The sequence below is a fragment of the Rissa tridactyla genome, chromosome 1 (genome assembly GCF_028500815.1).
Source record: "Rissa tridactyla isolate bRisTri1 chromosome 1, bRisTri1.patW.cur.20221130, whole genome shotgun sequence".
Lineage (NCBI taxonomy): Eukaryota > Metazoa > Chordata > Aves > Charadriiformes > Laridae > Rissa > Rissa tridactyla.
Genome location: NC_071466.1, coordinates 45,719,166 through 45,743,917, shown reverse-complemented (window position 1 = coordinate 45,743,917; position 24,752 = coordinate 45,719,166). Strand labels below are relative to the sequence as shown.

The 24,752-nt window shown below is 36.9% G+C and overlaps 1 protein-coding gene across 2 annotated transcripts in view; it reads left to right on the top strand.

Moving 5' to 3' along the window:
- Positions 1-24,752, top strand: part of KLHL1 (kelch like family member 1) — a 236,761-nt gene that overhangs the window by 62,613 nt on the left and 149,396 nt on the right. The window contains exons 2-3 of one of the 2 annotated variants that reach the window (XM_054215750.1): positions 469-645; positions 16,348-16,484. In XM_054215750.1, the coding sequence (XP_054071725.1) occupies positions 469-645; positions 16,348-16,484 (314 nt within the window). The remainder of the gene's footprint in view (positions 1-468; positions 646-16,347; positions 16,485-24,752) is intronic. The other variant, XM_054215759.1, reaches the window with a different exon arrangement.

Sequence of the window (24,752 nt, the reverse complement as noted above, 5' to 3'; positions counted from 1 at the left end):
TCAGTGGAAAGATGGGATTGCTTTTTCCATTATTTCTTTATTTTGTGTGTTCATATTACTATTTAAGAAAAGTAGTTTGTTTAATTCTGTAAAATACTTTTGCTCTAAAATGCTAAAATTAAAGAGTGTAATCATAGTTTAATAAAGAAGACATAGCTATACTATTAACCTTAACATGAATATACTGAATTTCTATTTTTTGTTCATATTTATATTTTTGATAACTTTATCAAAGAAGAAAGGAATGGATTACTTTCGCATCTGCGCTAAAGAAAATAATTTCCATGTTAAAAGATTTACAACTTTAGTTGTCCCTCCCAGTGCAGTAAGATTTTTCCATCTTGTACTTCTAGTGATGAGAACTGGGAAGGATGCAGGGATTACTTATATCAGGTTCTAGAAGCCTGTGATGAAGTCTAGACAACTGGTCACATCTTATCAACGCAGAGTTTCTCTTGTGGTTTACAGACTGTCGGGAGCCAGCCTGCCACCCCATTGTGACATGGATTCCTGCAGCTCCGAGGAATTCTACCAGGCTGTTCACCATGCAGAGCAAACCTTCAGAAAGATGGAAAGCTACCTGAAGCAACAGCAGCTCTGTGACGTTATCCTGATTGCTGGGAATCGCAAGATACCTGCACATAGGTAGGACATAAGCATAAGATATTGAAACTACAAAAGTAAATGGTTTTGGGTATGCTTATTTCTTAGAAGAGTAATTTCTGTGGCCCCTTATGCCTGCTTCCCTCTTGCTTTAAACATCACGAATGTGAGTAGCTGCAGAAGGTGATATTAGAAGGTTGAGCCCTCGAAGGTAGGGCTTTTTTAAACAGATTTCAAAAGTTCAAGTAGCACTCAACCAGCAAGCTTTTCATCGTGAGGGTGCCAGACATTCCTCCCTGCTGTGATGCTGTTCATATGTGAGGAGAATGGAAATTTCTGAAGTGAGATGTAGTACAGCTACACTGGACACAGCGTCATTTTTGGCTTAAATTCATGATATTCTGATGTCTGTCATACAGATTCTCTCAGACTCTTATAGTGGAATAATGAACACTGACTTCTCATGAACTGTTTCTTTGAATGAACTGAAAAATATCTTACTTACTTTTAAAAGTTATAATGGCATTATAATTTTTACATTTCTATAAGATTATCTGGTATTAAAGCAGCCAGTATATATGAAACTATGCTTGGTTTTGGATTGTAATTAGAGCTTAAAATAGTTATTATTCATTGAGATTTTGGTTTTAGCTATAGCATTTTATTTAGGGTATGCAAATAAAAATCCAGTCCTAGGTTTTAGATTACAATACAGGGAATACTTTTGAGCTTCCATGTTAGCAAGTTCCTTTGCACTTGAACTCTATATAAGGCTGCAAACTAAGGGTGACCTATTCCCTGCTTGTGCCCTGGTTTCTCTTCTGAGGTACTAAATCCAGAACAGGACTATGGCTCCCCAGCAGGAAAACCAAAAAACAGGCAATGTATTTCTGAATTCACAAATTAACTTTCTGGTGTAGAGGAATACTATAAGGTCATCTTGGCAACTTGGACCTTACCAAGTTCCTTCTGCCCTAAGTGAAGACGGACACAGAGACTATTTTGTCTTTTTAGACTATTTTTGTCTAACTTTTTTTTCTACTCTCCTGTCTTCTAAGAGCTGCCATCTTTAGTGTTGCTCCCTTGTCTTGATATACTCGGGTTCCCACATGCCAGCGAAGTCCCCAGCAATTTTTACTCACTGACTTGGCAACTGACACAACTTCTGTGTTCCAGGCTTTTTGCTACTATTTGCCACTGATGTATTCTGCATCTGACATTATATACATCCCTCGTAGTTGTGGTCTGATGCCATTTTTATCTAAATCACCAAGATCTTTCCTGTATGGGTATGTCCTTCTGTCCATCTGCATTTACAGTGTTCCAGAGCTGCAAGATTTGCCTTAAGGTGCCTTCCATCAAAAAGAAAACTGGAGGGATAATAACCTAAGGCCTTCTAACTTGTGTCCAATTTTACATCCCTATACATTACTGAAATCAAATAAAAAGAATTTTTCAGAAATAATGAGAATTTTGTTGTTCTTTCTTGACAGTTAATTGGCCTAGTTTTGCTTTTCCCATTTTTCAACATAGATGAGGTTAAAAAAAAAAAAAAGCAAAGTCTTAATCTACATTCTTAAACTGACAGAAAAAAATATGTATTAGATACATAGAAATATTCCACAACTGGAATCATTGCCCTGTTTAATATGGATCATATAAAATATACCACTACATTTTTTTACCAGTATATTTTTTGCCTATTTTGAATATTTTGGCAAACTGCATAGTTTACCAAAATAGAGAGGGAGACAGAGGAAACTGTAAGGTTTTTTATTAGTTTAGTTCATTTTCCCCACTATTTTTAAGACAACTGTTCATATTTGTATGCCCACCTTCAGTAGTAAATTTAATTTCACATTTGTCATTTCAATTCTACAGCATATCTAAATCCTTCTAGAGCTGCAAAAATACCTTAATAAGAAGATTGATCATGAAATAATAGCCAAAATCTTATTTAAATTTTTTAGTAAAACTTCAGACAACTTTACATTTGGTTTTCTACTTCCCTGTTGTCTGAAGTCAAAGACCAGATCTCAAAGACCTGGCAAAAAGAACTGTTATTATGAAGAATTGAAAAGCGTAAGTTCTGAATAAACTAGAATTTTGTCTAATAAGATAAAATGAAGGGTGCTCTGAATGTTATGGGTTTTGTTTTTGTTTTTGCTCGGTGTTGTTTCAGACAGTTGTGGCTGGACAAGCACAGAAAAAAAGTCTGTTTACTTTTAGTGTGGCTGTTACAATCCTAGAGTATGATTTGATTTGGAAGAAACCCAGACCTTGCTCAAAGCAGGGTCAAGTCCAAGGTTAGATTAGGCCATTGAGGGTCATACCCAGTTAGTTTTTAAATATCATCACTTGTTGAGGTTCCTCTCTTGGCAGCCTGTTTTTGATTACCCTCACTTTCTTTAGTAATCCAGAGCGTGGCTTCTAGGAAAATTTGCTCCATGATCTTCTTGGTGAGGCAAGCCAGTCTATAGTTACCCACATCTTCCTTCTGGAGGATGGACATGGAAATTGTCTTTTCCAGTCTTCAGAAACCTCCTTCAAATTATCATGATCTGGTAAAGATAAAAAAGAGTAACTTTTCAGTGATATTGTTGAGCTCCATCAGTCATTGCTGCTTGAGCATATCCTCTCTGTCCCATGGACTCCTGTAAGTCCAATTCATTTCACTGAACCCTAAGTATGTCTTCCTCTAGAAGGGAGATCATAAAACGTAATCACTGAGCTGTAGTTCCCCACTTGGACGAACCATGCCAATCTCTCAATCTTATTATAGCTGCTTTTCACTGTTTGGGTAACTCAAACAGCTTTAAAGTTGTAATGTGCTTAAGATTTTTGTTGGCTTCTAAGCATCGTGTTTGTGTAATCTAATCTTTCAATCTAATCAATTTTCAAATGAAGGAAGAGCAAAAGAAGTAGAAACCAACCATGTGTTGTAATGATGAACAAGCAACCAAAAAGGGTACTGAAAAAGTAGGAAGACCTCTGTAGCAGGCATTTCAGAGCGTTAAAGTAACTGACATTTAAATAAATTTGAAAAATTAAGTAAACCTCTTTTTTTTTGTTACATTGCTGTAACATGTATAGATAACAATCAAATGCAAAAATGTAAAATACCTTAAAGAGAGAAAAATCCTAAAATAATAATTTCCCTTCAGTTAAGCTGCTGTACTATTAACAGTCCACCCTAATTTTAAAATATTATGAACATGGACTTTGTAGTTTCTCTGCTCTGGAGGTCATGCTGTATATATGTTTCTGATTTTCTGTACCTCTCATGTAGAATATAACCTTTTTAAGACAAGAAACATATTGTAACTTTAAAGTGTCTAGGATAGAAGGAACTCAGGCGTTGCTGTTACAAAACAAATGAATAAAACCAACACTGTAATTGACACTTCTTCCATCCAGGTTACAATCAACCAAATGCAGTTGCGTCTAGAAACGTAACTAGACTGCAGCTAGTAAATGTCATCTGAAACACAAAAACACTGGGAAGTAAATGTTATTCAGAATCATAACGACATGATCAAAGCACCAATTATTTCCCAGGTAAAAGAAAATTCTTAATCAAGCAAGAATCCCATGGGTCAACATGAAATTATAAATACATATTTGCCACAAATAATTTGGTTGAGTGACAGCAACTCACTTGAATTGCACTGTTTTTAAATACTATACATGAAATACTGTATTCTACAGCTACTGAATAAACATCAAAAATGCTGCAAAGAAAACATCCAAAGTCAATGCAAATGATAGATAGACCTTTACTGCACTGGAGAGTTCATTAAAACTTCCAGCCAAGACTGTGTAGAAGTTATAGGCAGCTCTAAACTGAGACTAAGGTTTAAACCATAAGTTAGATTTTGACTAGGAATAGTGCACAAAGCAATACAGGACCTCAATGCAGAAGGAAAAAAAAAAAAAAGAAAAGTGATATAAGCATAGGATTTACCCATGCGTATTCCATTAAGACAAAACACTCCCATAAAACAAAGACTGAATTACAATAAAACAGAAAATTCAATAAAACCAGAAAATGGAAAAAAATATAGGAGGAGAATTGCATCCTCAACTTGCAATTATGACTTTCATTGCATTTGGTGAGAACCCAAGATAGTGAATGAAAAGAAACCAAGAAATCTACTTCTGTTGTTGTTTTAATATTGTCAAATATGGTTGAGTTTATAATGAGAAATATGAGTTCTTTATTTTCTGATTTCACTTAATATCAAAGAAATATAGGCATTTGTGTTCTTTCCTGTACTGAAGGTAAGGGTCAGGGGAGACTTTTAGCGTGGTGGAAAAAAGGTAGCACAGAATGAGTAGAAATTTACCACATATATAAAACAAAAAAGTGCTTTAGCATGGCTACTCAAATCTTTCTACAAGTGTTTGTATGAAAAGCAAAAAGCTTTCTTTCAACACAAAATTTAAATTTTTCATTGTAAATACTGAAATAAACTCAACTGAAACGTTTTTTGGATGATGAACTCTGAAGTAGGACAGCTTTTATTCGTTATCATCCTAATAAATTTAATAAACTTTTTTCAACAAACTGTAATTTATGTTCTCTCTTTTGGTTCTCTAAGGAGCTGGGCCATGTTTTTCAATGGATTTTGGTTGGTATTTTAAAGACGTGAAATTTGACATAAAGAAATAGTATTAATAAAATGAACAAATTGAATGTAGAAAGTTAAACTGAAAGGAGAGATGAAAGGATAAAGAACCAGGCAGAGAAGGAAAGGCAGTTTCAAGGTAGGGGGTGAAAGAAGCAGACTGCACAATATACGGTCCTATGACTCAGCTTGTTTTCTTGCACTGATGACAGATGCTCATGGAAAGCACACGGTATAATGAGTACAGCTGCACTATGTTCACTCCCGGATATCTGTAAATACGGTTTGAGGAACTTCCCGAGTCAAACATTGCATCAAAATTGTGGACCTACTGTCCATGAGTTTAAAAACAAATTATTCAAGTAATATGATTGGAGCAGAACAACAACAACAACAACAATAGAAAGTCCTGCTCTCAGAGAGAAAACAGCAAGGCAATTTAGATAAGCTTTCAATATGAACCTCGATTGATAATTTTTTTTTTTTTTAAGAAGAAGGAATAGTGGATAAAGAATATTTCCTAATACTGACAATGGAATTAGTATTTTCAAATTAATTTCTGTAATCTCCGCAAGAAATTATTCTGATTTTATCTGGACCTTTTTCAGACGTAAAAGATCTTAAGTTCACACAATTGAGTATGTACCAGCTAAAGATTTAGCATGTGCAGAAATGGGCCTTGAGTTTTGAAGACAATTTCTGAGAATTTGAAGTTTATTATCCAGTTGAGTTTTAGTTTTTATATGGCCATGTATCAAATGTCATTGTGATCAATGGAAATCTATAGCTTAAGTTACCTAAACACTCTTGTCTGATTGCGGTGTGTTGACCTTGGCTGGTTGCCAGGTGTCCACCAAGCCACTCTGTCAATACTCCTCTTCCTCAGCAGGACAGGGAGAGAAAATAAGATGGAAAAGTTCATGGGTCAAGATAAGGACAGGGAAATTACTCACCAATTACTGTCACAGGCAAAACAGATGCACCTTGGGGGAAATTAATTTATTACGAGTTAATAACAGAGTAGGATGGTGAGAAATAAAAACAAAACTAAAACCATCTTCCCCCCAGCCTCAGCTTCACTCGTGACTCTTCCGCCTCCTCCCCATGAGTGACGCAGGGGGACTGGGAATGAGGCTTGCAGTCAGTTCATCACGCGTTGTCTCTGCTGCTCCTTCCTCCTCACACTCTTTCCCTGCTCCAGTGTAGGGTTCCACCCATGGGAGACAGTCCTCCATGAAATCCTCCAATGTGGGTCTTCCCCAAGGCTGCAGTTCTGAAGTACAGGCCTGTCCTCGGTACCAGGAAAGATCATGGAGAGGATCATCTTGAGTGAACTCTCACGGCAAGTGCAGGGCGGCCAAGGGATCAGGGCCAGCCAGCATGGGTTTAGGAAAGGGAGGTCCTGCTTAACCAACCTGATCTCTTTCTATGACCATGTGACCCAACTTCTGGATGCGGGGAAGGCTGTGGACATTGTCTGTCTGGACTTTGGTAAGGGCTTTGACACCGTCCCCCACACCATTCTCCTGGAGAAGCTGGCGAATCATGGCATAGACAAGTGTACTCTTCTCTGGGTTAAAAACTGGCTGGATGGCCGTGCCCAGAGAGTTGTGATCAATGGGGTGAAATCCTCTTGGCGGCCGGTCACCAGTGGTGTCCCTCAGGGCTCAGTTTAGGGGACACTTTTGTTTAATATCTTTATCAATGATCTGGATGAGGGGATTGAGTGCACCCTCAGTAAGTTTGCAGACGACACCAAACTAGGTGGGAGTGTTGATCTGCTTGAGGGTAGGAAGGCTCTACAGAGGGACCTGGACAGGCTGGATCGATGGGCCAAGGCCAACTGTATGAGGTTTAATAAGGCCAAGTGCCGGGTCCTGCATTTCGGTCACAACAACCCCAAGCAACGCTACAGGCTTGGGGAAGAGTGGCTGGAAAGCTGCCCAGCAGAAAAGGACCTGGGGGTGCTGGTGGGTGGCCAGCTTAACATGAGCCAGCAGTGTGCCCAGGTGGCCAAGAAGGCCAACAGCATTCTGGCTTGTATCAGGAATAGCGTGGCCAGCAGGAGCAGGGAAGTGATGGTGCCTCTGTACTCGGCACTGGTGAGGCCTCACCTTGAGTGCTGTGTTCAGTTCTGGGCCCCTCTGTACAAGAGGGACATTGAAGTGCTGGTGCGTGTCCAGAGGAGAGCTACCAGGCTGGTGAGGGGTCTGGAGACCAGGTCATATGAGGAGAGGCTGAGGGAGCTGGGCGTGTTTAATTTGGAGAAGAGGAGGCTGAGGGGAGACCTCATTGCCCTCTACAACTACCTGAAAGGATGTTGGAGAGAGGTGGGTGTTGGCCTCTTCTCCCAAGTGAATAATGACAGGACCAGAGGAAATGGTCTGAAGTTGTGGCAGGGGAGGTTTAGATTAGATATTAGGAGGAATTACTTTACTGAAAGAGTGGTGAGGCACTGGAACAGCCTGCCCAGGGAGGTTGTTGAGTCACCATCCCTAGAGGTATTTAAGAAACGTCTAGATTTGGCACTTCAGGGCATGCTCTAGTGGCAGAGATTTTAGGTTGTTTGTTTGTGGGGTTTTTCTTTTTTTGGTGTGTGTATGGTTGGACTCGATGATCTCAAAGGTCCTTTCCAAGCATGAAGATTCTATGATTCTATGATTCTATGATTCAAGAACTGCTCCAGTCCTTTCCATGGGGTGCAGTCCTTCAGGAAAGGACCACTCCAGTGCGGATGTCCCATAAGGCCACAGGTCCTTCCAGAAGACCTGCTCCAGCATAGGCTCTCCACAGGCTGCAGCTTTCTTCAAGGAACATCCATCTGCTCCAGCGTGGTACTCCAAAGGCCGCAGGGGAGCAACCTGCTTCAGCATGGTCCTCTCCAGGGGCTGCAGGTGAATGTCTGCTCTGGTACCTGGAGCACCTCCTCCATCTTCTCACACCTTGGTGTCTGCAGGGCTCTTTCTCTCACATTTTTTTATTCTTCTCTCACAGCTGCTGTTGCGCAGCATTTTTTTACTCTTTATTAAACATATTATCACAGAGCTGCTGCCAGTGTTGCTGAGTAGCTCATCTTTGGCAAGCCGCGGGTCCCTTTTGAAGCCAGCTAAAGCTGGCTCTGTCCAACATGGGGACAGCTTCTGGTGTCTTCTCACAGAAGCCACTCCTGCAGCCCTCCTACTACCAAAACCTTGCCATGTACACCTAATACAATGTTCTAGCTGTTTAAAGGTAAATTTAAAAGGGATGTGCTGAAAAAGAACTGCAGAGATGTTTTCAAGGGCTAAATGGGATTGTTTATTACTAAGATGTGAAGTTATTGAACCAAAGTGCTAATGCTATTGCTTTATGGAGTGGAAATAGATGCAGTAACTGAAATGGACTTTGAAGGGTTGGAGAAACAAGGATGAGATGTTTTAGGAAGAAAGTAAAAAGCAACATTCAGCCACCTAGTCTCTCCTGAGATGCCTTGAGTTATGTTGCCTGACTTTCACCATGTGATCCAGAAGGGTTTCAAGGCTTTCATAGGTCTGTGCCAGGTCTATCCTGAATGACTCAGTCTATGATATCTGAAATTGGCACTTGACACCTGTGTTTAGGGGACTGAGTCCCATTTCAAATTGAATGGTTAGGCTAGATCACATAGAATATAAAAATAAAACAAATAAACAAAACCAGGTAGATGACAGAATCACAAAGGAGGCCATACAAGAATAACCTGGGTCATCAAGGCCTGACAGCCTGCCATCAAAAAAGTCTGAGATCAATGGAAGAATGAGTATTGAAGATAAATTAATAATGATGCTCTATTGTATCATTCTGTAAAAAGGAGTAGAATAAAAGAAAAGGATGACAAATAGACCTTAAAAAAAATCTAAATATTAAGCAGTCACTTATTCTGATGACTTCACAAATCTATCTCTACACTTTCATCAAACCTAATCTCCATGTTTCTGTCATTTGTCCCAATAGTTCAAAGGAGCAAAAATTGAACTTTTCCTTCTCCTGCAAGCTTCTTTCCCCTTTTCCTTTTGAAATTACAATGAATAAATAAAATCATTAAGCTCACAAACAGAGGATCACAGTTGAATGTGTTATATTTCTACATTCAAATATGTGGACTGTGTCTGAAGATGTGTTTTTTCTTCTGGAGAAAAATACTGAGCTCAGCTTTGTATTTGCATCATAATGGATCTTCACCAGCTCTTATCTTCACCATTGTGACAATTTGCCTCTCCTGCCCATTCCCAAATGTTGAGAAGCTGCTTGGATTCATATTTCTGTCATTTCTGTCTTTTCTCTCTCTCTTTTTTTTTTTTTTCCCTCCCCTCATCTTTCCACTGGTTCCAAGCAGCATAGAGTTCAAAATACTGGCTGCAATAGCAGATATCTTCAAAACTGACACAAGGACAAAAATTGACACGTTATCAAGTCTGGCAGCTGTGATATGTGCATTACTTGTGGTCTCTGGAAAAAACTAATGCTATGGTAGACATTGTGTGTTTGCTGGAAATTATGATGTCAGATTTGTGTAACATTCCTAAAAACATTGTGGCAATTTAAGAAATGTAATGAGATGTAAAACTGTTTCAGTTTGTAGTATAGAAGAGATAAAGAGCCACTTACTTATTTACACTTAAGTGTCTGGGAGACAGTGAAAGAATTAAAAGAAGATTAAAAGAAGAGAATGTAAATTCAAAAGGCATGGTCCTGAGGGCAAAAAGGGAACATCACTTAATGTAGATTGCTGGTATCATTCTTGTAGCTGTGTGTTGCATAAGAGATCAAAATGGAAGAAAACTATGTTTGAGTAAAGACAGAAAGGAAACTTTCTTGTTTCAGGCTTAACTGATTCTCTTCAAAATTCCATCTGCCTGTCTGTTGGTTTGGGGAGGATTTTTGGTTTCTTGTTCAGGGATTTTTTACTATTATTATTCTGTAGTTGTTCTGGATGAAATTGCCTTTACAGATTAGTTAGTTATAGGTTAGTTTATAAATATTACTTAGATGGTCAGGAAACAAAAAAGCTTATCATGTAGTTCTGTTCCATTTTTCTCCAAAATGAGATAAGCACACAGGACAGACTGTCAATATTAACAGTTACAATAGGAGGTATGAGACAATTCTCATTAATTTAACTGTTATATCCTCACTGACCACTCCTTTACCCAATAAATATGAATTTCTGACATGTTAATGAACTAATCCGATGCTGCTGAATTATTAGCAAGCTGATTGCTCTATGATAATTGTTCTGAATGGATGCTGAATCCCAAATTAACTCTCAGATTATCTCCTGTTTCTTAACTACACAGAAACAGTTTTCATTTACAAAAACTGTGGAAAATATATGCAGTGTTTAGAATTTTGCCAGGTGACTTTTGGCAGATTTTTATTTCCATTTTTCTCTGTAAAATATCTTTTTTTTTTCAATTTGACATATACAAATGTCAAAGTGTGCATATGTATGCATTCATAAATAGGAATTTAAAAAAAAATCTGCAATTTTAAGATCTGAATTCTAAAAGAAATAAAAATTCATTTTCGATGAACAGTGGAATCATTCACACAAAGCGTGTTTTTGAGAAGTCAGTTGAATGCATGTTAATATTAAAACTTAGTTGGTTTTGTGAACTGTTCAGATGACTGATACATAAACTGAGCTTTTTGTCACTACTAATTGGGATCTGTTAGCCACTTAGAGCCTACAGATATATAGTTTCATCAACTAAAGTCGTTCTGGAAAGTTAGAAGTGACAGTTCATCAGTTTTTCTTTCTAATTGTTCAACCTTCAACACTCTCAAGGCTTGCAATGAGCTAGCATATATTAGATATACCATGTTTTCTTTCTTGCCCTAAAATAGCACATATTTCCTTTGCCTGTTGACTGAAAATGTAAAAGATTTCTACTTTGAAGGAACAAGTAATGACAATGTAGAAAATCCAAGTAGCTGACGGTTTGTTGGCAAGCAAGTCTGAGATAAGAAAAACTCAGATTCAAGAAGGAAAGGAGTTGTTCATGAGCAAACCAGAGACAATGGGCAGAATAGACAATGATTAGCTGTACATGCTCTTCACAGGCAAAAAAAAAGAGTAGCAAATGCTTTATGCATTACCAATATTCTTTACCAAAAGTAGCATTTGAGTTTCACATCTTGAAACATAGCCACCATAAACTCTTTCACACTCACTAGTGAATTGTTTCTCAGGGTTTTTCCAAACCGGAGGTAGTACCTCCCTACTACGGAATATATTGTACAATGAACAATGAGTACCATTTTGGTTTTGAGAGGAGGATAAGCAAAATGTGAACTGTGGAGAGACTGCAAAAAGGAACACGGACACTGTTTTAACCTAATGGTTATTGTGTTGTCACTTTGGAAATACTTGAAAATGCCTCTTATCATCAAGTTAGTCAACAGAATGAAAACTGGCTGTTCTAATCCACAAGAGAAGGAGAGAAAACAGTCTCTGAACAATGTCTGTTGGTACAAATTAAAGGACACATTTGCAATATATAAATGGTCGATGGAATTTTTTTGTTTTCTTCCTAGAGACAAGATACACAACATGAATAGAGGATCTTGCTAGAATTTTATGGACGAGAATAATTTATAATATATGTCATGGCTTTCTTTACATACTTATAAAGTATGTAAAGATGGAGGCACTCAGAAGATGGAGGCAGTTATACCAGTAACAAGCCAAAATTAACCTTTCAGTGTCCTGAGTGCAAAGGAAGAAAGGTAGATGGCAAAGAATTCCAGATTTGAAATGCTGACTAGGTGACAAGTGGAGGTAGAAGGTACATATAGTGGCAAATTCTTTGATAGAGAATAGATATTACACTTTAATGTTGATCTTAAGTAGAATGACATAGAGTCTAAAGAACAAAATTAAGAGATTTAGAAAAATAAAATGAAAATGTTGTAAAACAAATAAATTACCATTGATAAAACATAAAATGGAGGTTGTGACAAGCAAAATTCCTCAAGTTACCGATACCAAACACTCTTTGCTCACTTTTGCATGGTCCATTAGGGAGTGAAGAGCAAGAAGATTTGTGTTTGTGCTGTATTGCTGAAGCTGAGTTGAAAATAACACCATTTTATATTTCATGTGTATTAAAGCCAATTGTAGTAGCGTGCATGGGAAAGATTGAGGGAAAAAAAAGGGAAAGACAAGGCATATCTAATTCTGAATTATGGACAACATGGAAGTAGGTAGTCCCGATTAGCTACAGATCAGAATTTTGAGATAGGAGATGCCAGTTTAAAGTTTCCAGGCAATATTTGGTCTCAAAAAAATGGTATTGGCATCTGGACATAATTTTTTCTAAGGATATTTGGTACTAAGCAGGAAATAGTCTGTGTGCTAGATTAAATTTATTTTAGCTATATTTTTTCCAAGGCTCTTTTAGTCTTTTTTGTATTTGGTGAGTCGGTGAGGGAGAGTGCCAGAGTCATCAGGAAAGGTAATCACTATCCAGTGTAATCCAAAACAGTTGATCTGTTCCACAGTTTGCTCCTTTGTTGTGCTTTACTCAGAAAACGTGGCAGTTGTGATTGTACTGCCAAAATGGTCCTGGAGGTGACAGCCAGCATTTGCTTCCTTTTTTTCCTGATTTTTTTTTCAAGTGCATGCATGAATATACCTTAGTATATGTTCTGCAAGCCTTAAAACTTAGGAAATCATGAAGCCTTCTCTCTATATATAGTAAATGTTTGCCTGCTGTAAGACGATCTGTAGAGCACCACTATCAGTATAGACACCCAGTGTCAGCTGGTGTCCTCTACAGAGCAGCAAATCACACTTAAAAGCAATTAATGTTCAGCACCTATATGAACTAGCTTAATATGTGTGGAAAAAAGTTGTGTCATGCCTACGAGTTTTCAGTCCAAGTAACATCTGAGATTCTATTCCAGTTGGCAGTAAAATATCGTTAGAGCATGCTTAAAGAATATAAGTGATCAAGGTTTGTTTCTTCTGTTTGTTTGCTTCTTTTAATCAATAAATGCACCAACCCAGTTGAGGGAATTCTGCATCAAAGATGTATGTGAAAACAGTTGTTAAAATTGCAAGGAAATATTCGATAGTAAAAGAAAATAAAATCTCATGTCACGGGACAAAAAGCCTCAACAGGAATCAGTTATATTCTGTATTACAAAAAAAACCCAAACCAAAACAAAACCCAGAAATATATCAGGGTGAATTTAGTTGTAGTAAAGGTAGAGAAGTCCCTTAATATGGAGAAAATCTTTCTGGGTCCACAAACTCATTTTTAGCCATGAGTTACCTGTTATGATTCTCAAAGATGAAAGAGTTTGTTATGTATTCTCACTGCCAGATCACTAGTTGAAAAAAGGGGACATCCTGAGACATCTGACCTTTCTTGATGAGTAGATCAACATGCCTTTAAACCAAGATTTAGAGAGCAGTTTGGAGCCTTCTGAGCTACAAAAAGCAGCAGATCATTACAAATTAATTGATCCCTTTGATTTCAGACTTTTCATTTTCTATCTCAACGCTGGAACACAATTAAGATTTACAAAACATGTCACCTTTCAGAATCAAGTATAATTAGCAAGTTCCTTTCACTTCAGTTCAACCTGTGAAGTACTTTCCAAGAAAAAGTTTGTGTCTTGAAATCAGTTAACTTTTTGGTTGTATTCAGTTAATGAAATAGCTGATTTATATTAACTATTGATTAACATAAGGGACTTTTTTAAAAAAAGAATCCTCTTTTCTTATCACTGTGTTGAAAAACTTGTCTTGCTTGTTTAGGTAAGCTGCTGCTTCACAGAACCTTTTTGCTCATTTAAGCCCTCTTCTTTATCAGGTGGTGCAAATGAGGTGCAAACCTGTAAAATGGTCACTACCATTTTAGTACCCATACTACTGAGGACATGACGTCTGTATTATATATTTTTCAGGGGTTTTCACTTTGGACTGGATCTCGCCTGGTCCTTAGACTGAATGCTCATTTGCAGCTGGAATCCATTAGATAGCTTCTTTCAATTTCTTTACGCCAGATAAATCCATGAGACAAACTGTGGAAAACCACAGATTTTTGTAGAAGTTTGTGAGAGTTGTAATGATTCTGTTATTTATTTTCTGTTCTCACTCTGTTTTCTTATCTTTGAGTTGAGAATACATATACAAGAAGTTTCTGTAATAAATAATGTCTGTACATAAATCATATAAATTTTAAGTTTTAAAAAAGTATACTGTTTAAAAATATTTCAACTGATCGTCAACTGGTGTATTAAAATTTCTGTTCATTATTTTTGCCATTGGTTTTGATGTAGCAAAGTGGTTTGGCTTTGCTTTTCGCAAGTGATTAAGTTGAAGACTGATAGTTGAATATAAATGGTGGTTAAGAAATCTGAAGGAACAGCTGATGCCAAATGCTGTCAAATGGAAATCTCAATCACAGCCCTAAATGACAGCCCTGCTAGTTGTGAGAGATTGTAACTCATAGAAAATCATCAATTTATCATGTTCGTTGTTTTTTGCTATGATTTATTTTTTTTAAAATCAAACATCAAATAACAGTGAATCAAGTCACTTGTAAATGAGCGGTGAGAAAAAATATTTGAAGAAAGGTTGTAAGATTTTTAGTTATCCAGAATTGTATAGTTGACTTGACTATCTTGGCTGACTAAATACACACTTGTGATACTCAATTGAGATAATAAATAAACAAACATAGAAGTAAATGTTCCTCAGTGGTTAAAAAATAAATAAACAATTAGTCAATTAGGAGTCTCTGGAGGTAGCAACAAAGTATATTTCTAATTCAATCTTTTTGTAGCCATCTATTGTTTGTATTAATGATATGAATACAAATGTGAGCTGTTTGTGAATTAGGATCTTTACTTCTAAAGTTCATGACTGCTAGAGTTGAACACACCACCAGAAGTGATTAAGCTATTGCACCTAATTAGTCGTTGATTATCATTTTAGCCAGCGTAAAGTTCATATATATGTTCTCAAGGTGCTCTACTTGCACGTAAAATATAGTAGCTTAAAGCACTGTAAAATTATGAAGCCAATTCAAACTGTCATATTTTATTTTGTTATTGGAGTGAGCTAAGAGAGCAAAAGCAATCAATTACCACACTAGTTGATAAGCAGGGACTTGTTATTCTTCAGTATTATTTTTTTTTTCTTGGATAAAATAGTTAACTATATACAAATGGTGAAATATTTTCTCTTGGTTTCCAAGTCCTCCAGTTGTGATTCTTATGTCTTTTATCAATGTGCTTATGTATTATGTTTTCAAATTAAGCCAGAAATGTGACCATCTTTTTATGGAAGCATGTGGTACACTATTTATAGCTGTACCACATTTTTAGCTCAAGAACGTCTGTGAATATTCAGTCCTAACAAAATCGTAATATCACTGTAGATGATATTTAGAAGAATGCCTTAGCTTAGGGCGCCAGTAATGACAATCATACCTGGTACTTGCTGTGCTTTTGATTTAGCTAAATCAGATCCCCAAACAAGCCATGCACATTTTGTAAGAATTTTGAATTTATATTCCTTTGGAAATGTTTCTTAACAGAAACATGAATTACACAATGATTTTTTTATTATTTTTTTTTTAGTGAATAGCATGTTAAGCTACTAACAGTTTTACTGGAGGCTGAAGGATTGTGTAAAGTTACATGCTGTTAGCAAATTCTATAAAAAATAGGTCTTTTAAGAACAACGAAGAGTACCTCTGGAGTATGAAATGTGTTTCACTAATAAGTTATCTTTGATACTGAGAGTTTGTCTTGTTAACGAGTGGGACATCTGCATGATTGGAAAACTTATCAGAAAGACTGAGTGCTAATTTCTGTGTCTGTTTTATAGTCATATGCTAATGTGCCACTTTGTTCATATCACAGGGAACAAAACAAAATTAGAATTAAATGTCATGCTGTATTTTGCTACCTACATGCATTAATAATATATTGCTCCTGTTATTTTATAATTACTATGCTAATATGTTTTTTAAGAAGTTTGGTTTGTTGTGTATTTGTTTGTTTGGTTGGTTTTTTTAATATATGAAATTTCTAATACAGACAGCAATGTAAATTACACCAATTTCTAACTTTTTTGCAGACTTGTCCTCAGTTCTGTCTCTGACTACTTTGCTGCCATGTTTACAAGTGATGTCTGTGAAGCCAAGCAAGAAGAGATCAAAATGGAAGGCATAGATCCCAATGCACTCTGGGATCTTGTTCAGTTTGCATATACAGGTATTCTACTGCATACATTATACTTCCTGTAGAGAAAGATGTTGATAGTTTTATTTGCTACATGCCAATGAATTATATTTATTTTCTAAAGATTTTTTCTTTTTAATTTCAATTAATTGAAACACTTACTTATTCACCATTTCTAGGGATGAATTCAGATTGATATCTATTATCTCCAAACTGTTAAATGTGTCAGGCTTGATAAGTACAAGAGGACAGTCCAGAAAAATACATATTTTTCTCAGTTTTCAAATACTTAAAAAGACTGCCTCATATGCACATGATTCAGATTACATGAGGTCATGGAAGGAAAAGCTGTATTTTTTTTTTAATAGCCCCATATATTTGTCCTAGTACAATTTCATTTTAAATAATTACATAAATCTTTTAAAATTTTAACGAATAAAACATTTGAAAAATGTTTTCTTATGAGCTGGATGTTGTCACTTTCATTTCCTGTTATAGGCTGGTACTTTATTGTGTAATGTAAATTTATGAATAACTCATAACTCAGAGTTATTAAGTCAGAACTTCCTTCTGAATAGTTATTATATTTTAATGCATAATAGATTTGGATTTTATCCTCCTTAAACAAGCTGTTATGCACAATGTATCTCAAGTACATTAATATGAAAGAATGCTAAGGTTACAAAATAAAGTAATTAAAAGAGAGGAAATGCCAATAATATGAATTGTAGTCTGAATTTGTCTCCCCTTGCCTATGAATCATGTAAATATAAAATTTATGCTGTTTTCTATTTCTGATGCCTAAAATACATCCTCATATTGTTTAAATTAAAATATTTTATTATGATATTTCTATTGAATATTTGATTTTAGCTTCAATTTTAAATGGATTTCCCATACCCTGCAGTTTTAATCCGCTCTAAATAAAAATGTATTAATTTAATCATAAGTTGCCTTCTGCTTTGATATATTTAATTAGGATATGTGCTGTTTATTTTATGACATAATAACTTTACCATCTTAATAAGAAACAGAAACTGCATATAATCATAACTTAAGTTAAAAACGCTCTTTTTGAGAATCATGTTTGAGAAACTCATGTTTTAGGAGTATCAGACTATATAATACTCTACATGTTCAAAGGATTGTGCCTACTGCCTTCAGTTGTTTCGCCATTCAGGACTGTGTATCATCCAGAGGGCTTCGAGCTAGGGATCCATGAAATTAAGGACATGTTAGTAGTTTTTATCAAGGATAAGAAGGAAATGATTTGATTACTAGGTATGAGTGTAAAATGAATGGCACAGGAATACCGGGGTCTTTTCTAACCTAAATGATTCTATGATTCTATGAAAAACTATTGATTTCTAAATGATTCTATGATTCTATGAAAATCTATTGATTTCTAAATGATTCTATGATAACATTAAATCGTTCTGTAAGAGGAAGAGGAGGTAAGAAGAAAGTAAGGGACAGCATTCCCCCGGGAAAAAAAACTATGGAAATACTGAAGTACTGCATGTTCTTTTGCCTCAGTTTTCACTCAAAGAATACATGCAAGCACACAGCACAGTTAATACTGCCAAAAAAGAAGATAGCATGTAAATGTACATTAAGAAAAGAAAGGGATAACAGAAGGAAGCAAAAAATACTTAAATATTTTAAATATGAATTAAGCTATCTCAGAACTTTATTGGTTATCTCTGAAAACTTTGGAGACTGAAGTAATAAAAAACTAGAAAAAGCAAACTCCTTCCACTTTCTGCAAAAGATTAAGATTTTCAGCTACTTTACTCTCCTTGATTTGTCTATGCCATGTGATGTACTTTATTGTATGAGGTAGAAAACTTCGAGGTTTCTTCTTGTGGTTAGGTAATTAAGAACCAGCCTTCACAAATGGATGAAAAGAGAACTCCAGTAGTAGTATAATTCCAGTGTTTTCTAATTTGCCTCATGTGAATTTGCATTTGTAACGTTCTTTCATTTAAACTGTCACATAATGCCCAAACTACCTTAAAAATCGCAATATTATGTGCCATCATAAAGTTACCTTGAAGAATTAGAAACTTAAGGTAATAACAAAGGTCCCTAATTTCTTTCACTTGTAGTGGCAATACACGATTGTCATTTTAGATCTAAGATTCAAGAAAAATGAGTTCATTTTGTTTGCTAAAAGAGAACACGTATCGGATGCCATGGACCATTTTGGTTTTCATTACTCTGTCTTGCATTTCTGTTCCATCACGTTCTTTGTCCTGACTTATTCTGATTGTGGTGGGTTGACCAGGTTACCAGGTGCCTACCAAGCCTCTCTATCACTCCCCCTCCTCGGCTGGACACAGGAGAACAATACAACGAAAAGCTTGTGGCTTGAGATAAGGACAGAGAGAGATCACTCACCAATTACCATCACAGGCAACACAGACGCAACTTGGGGAAATTAGTTTTATTTATTATGAATCAGAGTAGGATAATGAGAAATAAACCCAAATCTTAAAAACACCTTCCCCCTACCCATCCCTTTTTCCTGAGCTTAACTTCACTCCTGAATTCTCTACCTCTTCCCCCCAGGTAGCACAGGGTGATGGGGAACAGGGGTTGTGGTCAGTTCATCACATGTTTTCTTTGCCACTCCTTCCTCTGCAGGGGGAAGACTCCTCACACTCTTCCCCTGCTCCATGGGGGAGAGTGGGGTCCCTCCCATGGGATACAGTTCTCCATGAACTTCTTCAATGTGAGTCCTTCCCACGGGATACAGTTCTTCACAAACTGCTTCAGCGTGGGTCCCCTCCACAACAAGCAGTCCTTCAGAATCAGATTGCTCCAGCATGGGTCCCCCATGGGGTCACAAGTCCTGCCTGCAAACCTCCTCTAGTGTGGGCTCCTTTCTCCATGGAGCCACAGGTCCTGCCAAGAGCCTGCTCTAGTGTGGGCTTCCCGCAGGGTCACAGCCTACTTAGGGCATCCACCTGCTCTGGCATGGGATTCTCCATGGATTTCAGGTGGATGTCTGCTCCACCATTAACGTCTGTGGACTGCAGGGGGACAGCATACCTCATCATGGTCTTCACCATGGCCTGCAGGGAATCTCCGCTGTGGCACCTGGAACACATCCTTCCCCTTCTTCACTGACTTTGGTGTCTGAAGTGTTGTTTCTCTCACCTATTCTCACTCCTCTCTCCTGTCTGCAATTGCTGTTGCACATGTTTTGGGTTTTTTTTCCCCATTCTTAAATATGTTATCCCAGAGGCGCTACCACCATCACTGACTGGCTTGGCCTTTGCCAGCCATTGGTCCATCTTGGAGCTGGCTGGCATTGGCTCTGTTGGACACAGGAGAAGCTTCTAGCAACTTCTCCCAGAAGCCACCCTTGTAGTCCCCCCACTACCAAAACCTTGCCATGCAAACCCAATTCACGGATTTATCCTGTTTTATTCTCAGCTTGTGTCCCTTTCTCCTGAAATTCCCGTTAGATTATTTCTTTCTCAATTCCTTTTCTGTGCACCATATGTCCTATAAAACTCCAAAATTTCCTAGCTACCATTATGCTAGTAAATTAAACAGTACTAGGGAACACTTGCAGGCATTGGAACACAGTTATCTGTATTGATCCTGGAAGTTTTAGCCAAATCCAGCTATCAGTCTCTCTAACAAACCTTGGGTATAGCATGGATATGTAGGTTTGTCATCAATGTGGCCATCCTTTCACAGAGGGCAAAAGTGCTATGGATAATTCAGTGATAACTCACAGGTGATCAGAGAATTCCTAGAACATGGTTCCATACTTACTCAGTTTATTGAAATTGAACACAGTCAAAAAAACCTTTCTTTTTCTTCTTTTAAAATAGGAAATACTTTTGGACCTTTTTCTTCTTAAAGAAAATAGTACTCTCTTAAATAAAGGAGTCACAGTTCTTAATTATGTTTAGAAAGGCTTTATACAATGGTAAAGTGTCCACTCTGTGTCTCCTAAATAGGTAGATGACAGAGTCATGACACACTGTGACGCTGGACTGTGTTTAGTCATGTATAAGCAAATAGAGTTCTAAATAATTGGCAAGGTAGAATTACACGGCGACCAGCAGAGCATCAAGTCCTGTACAGCCTTGATAAAAGCTGCTCCTAAGTGGGGGCAGCTGTCTGTCTAAGAGTAGTAACAGGAAGAGAAAAAATTAGACTGCCAAAAATACTGATTTAAAGATAGTAAAAGGTGTTTAAAGTTTCTGTGAAGATTCAGCATGACTAATTATAAGGATTATAAATGAATGACTTAATTTTGTAAATAAATTAATAAGGTAGTGGCTGGATACTGTTTTATCTGAAATAAGCACAAAACTTTCTAATTACATAAACTAAATTACAATGTAATTGCAAATTGTATAATTCGAATTATATATATATATATGATGTAGATTTATTAGTAAAACGCTGCATCAACATTATGTGCTTCTTTTAGTTTGCATATATTCACAAGGGTAAACCACAAAGGTTTTCCCACTCTTTTTTTGGAATCGGGCTATCTAATTAGTACGTGTTTCCAGCAGTGATCAGATTAGGTTGGTGCTTTCATACTGTTAATGCAACTGAAAAAGCAAAAAATATTTGACCGGTAAAAAATACGCAACTTCAATAAAAAGTACAGGTTTAATCTGTCCACTCTTTGCTGCCTTTCATTGGTTTATTCAAATAAACAAAGTATGTTTCATCTGTGATATAACAGAGCTGTAACTTGAGAGGAAACAAAGCTTCCTCTTCCGCATGTCTGTTAAATGTTTCGTGCGGGCCAGCTGAGGAACTCTGAAGCCAAAACCTAGGTGCAATGGCTATGAGGAAAGTATGTGTCATTTTTCAAGCAGCAAGACGATTAATAGCAGAAAATCTAAGGTTGAGATCCTAGCGCCCTGGGACACATGGATATGTATTCTTTGATCTTTTTAGAGTTCGAGGTAAGGAGAAATACAGAAGAATGTTTCTTTACCTCATTTTCTTAGGTAATGCTTCTTTCTTGATCTTAAAACTTGAGTTTTTATTATTTGCAATTATTCTTAAATGTTTTAGATAGGACTGGAACTAGACATTGAGCTTCTGGTATTTTGCAGCCATTGATGACTCTGGGAGCCTTCCTTTGAAGTTACAACAGAGCTGTGAAGTTACTATAGATTTCCTCATGCTGCATCGGGCTATCTAATTAGTACGCGTTCCCAACAGTGATCAGAAGAATAGGTTGGTGCTTTCATACTGTTAATGAAACTGAAAAAGCAAAAATCATCTAACTAATAGAAAACAAAAATTCCTCCAACTTATTTATGCACATCTGAAAAAAAAAAAAAATAGAGCGTGGATCATACATGGAAGAGGTTCAAGCCCCACTGTATAGCTTTTAATTATATTTCATTTGGAAGATTCTTTAATTAAAGTACTGTCAAGTGTCTTCTCTGTCAGTGTTATATCTAATAACACACACGTGGCAGACAGCAGGGATGTAGCAAGAAAGAAAACGCGTTTAAGCACAAGGACCCTTAGGTTCCTTCAGAACAAAAGCTTTATTAGTTAAATATGCCAGGGAGGATTGTTTTTTGTGTTTGTCTTTGGGATTTTTTTGGAGGGGGTTGGGTGGGGTTTTTTTGTTTGTTTGTGGTTTTGGTGTTTTGTTTTGTTTTGTTTTTTTTTCCCTTTCTAAAACTCACTTGTCTATATGAATAAACAAGGAGAATGATTCTTAGCCAATTTATAGTGTTCGTACTGTCCAGGGGTTATCGCAGCCCCAGCATCATTCTTTAACATGCAGTTTGAATGTGACTGCCATGGTTTGGAGGGTGACAGAGTTTAGTGTATAACTGAGGCTGTTTCATTCCAGTTAACCTTAGTGCAAGAGGGAATTCCCAGACAAGCTTAACTTAATCGATAGAATGTAAGGCTGTATGTATATTGCTAAAAGCATCTGCAGAGATAAACAGTCCCTGGATCTTCAGTGATTGTAACCTATTTACAGTGTTTCAGGCTATTCCTACTGATGCCTAAACAGCATCAGTAATCAGAGAGGCTGCTGTAGCATGGGCTACCTGTTTAATGTGCTTCTTTCTGTAGTTCCTGCAGTGGAGACGCGTGCCCATATCCACTCTGCTGAGCGCAGCTGCCTAGCTGTGTACCCACAGTTCCAAAAGAAAGCACAGAATTCAGGAAAATTACAATGGCAGTTTGTGAAAGAGGTCCTCACCTTTCATGCATTTCTCTGCTGCTGTCCCTGCATTGTAAAACGTAGCTTCATTCGCTGTCTATTCTGTGCCGGTCACACAGTGACTGTGCTGAAATGTACTCACAGAACCGGGTGCGACTGTAGTATTCACTTCTCCCAGCAGTGGAATCCAGCCCAGAGCAAAGCACATTTCATTAGGCTGTAAGGTGGACTCATAAGCAAAAATCTTTTGTTGGCAGTTGATGCCTCCATCTCTGTAACCTTTTGTTCTTTAAGCGTGGGTTTGAACTGCTCTGTGCTACCATAGCACAAGCTGCCAAATCATCACCTGAGAAGCTGAGAAGCTTATTCTGGCAGAGGTGAGTGTTCCTGCTTCTGAGCTAGCTTCAGACATTTGGAGAATAAATTACTGCTTCTTCAAACCTGAAAGCTGAGCTTCTTTGTCCTTGGAACATTCTTTCTTTTTTTTTTTTTTCTTTTATCCCCCCCCCCCTCCTCCTCCAAGACGTCAGGGCTTGATTGTGTTCAGTGTAATAGAAAGGCTATATCTTGCTGATAGATAGATACTGAGAGTGTGTAGTGCGTGGTTTTGGTTGTAGCAAAAGGACCTGTGTGAGGCAGGTCGTTTGGGATAGTTCTGTAAGCCTGGGCAGCGCGCTGGAAGCCAAAGGTGGTGTACTCCCCTTCATACCATTCATAGAAAGCGACCATTGGAATAAAATCTCCCTAAAATGTACCTAATATTTGGTACAAATCTTTTGGAATAAGATTTCCCCCTCCTCCTCACTATGAAGTTTGCTTTTGTTTACAAAAGTAAATTCCAGAGTGGTTTTCAATGTGTGCAGCATGATGAGCGGGACCTACAGTCTGGAAACACACCTAAGTATTGAAGTCCATTGAATTAAGGGAAACTAAGGCCTTATATCTGAAATGAGCTTTTGGGACTAATTCTTGTTGGTTTACGCTCTATTTAGTGTATGAGTGGAAGATTTGTGCTGTTGGAAATTTAGTTAGTAAACCTTGTTTATATTTGTGTATTTTTGATGTAACCTTTATTTTGGGATTTTTTCCTTTGTTTGTTTTAACCTGTGAGTTTGTATTCCACTATTTATATATAAAACTAAGCTTAAAATTTCCAAATATAATGACTGTATAATGAGTTATTGGTGATATAATTATTAGTAGAGTGATCACTATTCAAGTACAAACTAGTAATCTTTAGCAAATAATCCCGATAATGAAATTCATATTTTAACAATTTTTCTATACCCAATGGAAAAACATATCTTCAGGCATGTTTCAGAGCACTAACATATCTTACTTTGCAGTTTATAAAAAGGTTTTATGAAGATTAGACTCGCAGCTAGAAGTTTTTATTGTTTTTACTCCTGTTCTTTGTATGTATATCTTACAGGTGACTAAATTCAAGTATCTAAGGTGGGCTAAGGCGTATGAATGTCAGTTGCTTCATAAGGAGAAAGTAGCATCTTAATGTCTCTCTCTAAAAAGCTGATATTTGTAAATCATCAGGCAAATTTTCTTTAAAAACATGACATTTCAGTTATACTACAGAAGCGTTTTGGGGTTTTTTTTTCAGACCAGGAAACTAAAAGGTACCCCATCGTGGCACATTTTGGCTAGTATACTTTTCTGATCTTTAGCCAGACATTTGCAAGAAGGTTCCTGCTTGGGGGGAATTTTAATTTGTTAATAGGATTTCCTTATTGCTCTGCAGTGTTGTATATTCTGCACCATTGAAATACAGTGAGCTTTGGCAGTACTCACGAATGACCATGTGATTAGGCCAGTTTAGTCCACTTGCTCAACAAAGATGTAGCAATATTAGGTGTAAATAATTGTACAGTTTTTTAAAAGCGTGAAGCTATTTAATTTACAAGGATTCTCATATTACTGTGATGGAGGCAGTTTCATTTTTGGCAAACTACATATTTTTATGACTGCAGAGTCATTTATGAAATGATTTATTATATATAATAATACTTACATATAAATTTAGTATAAAAATTGTTATTTGGAATTACAAATTTGACATCACGTTTGGTAATGAAAAACTAGCACCATAACTGACAATGTAATAGAGTATC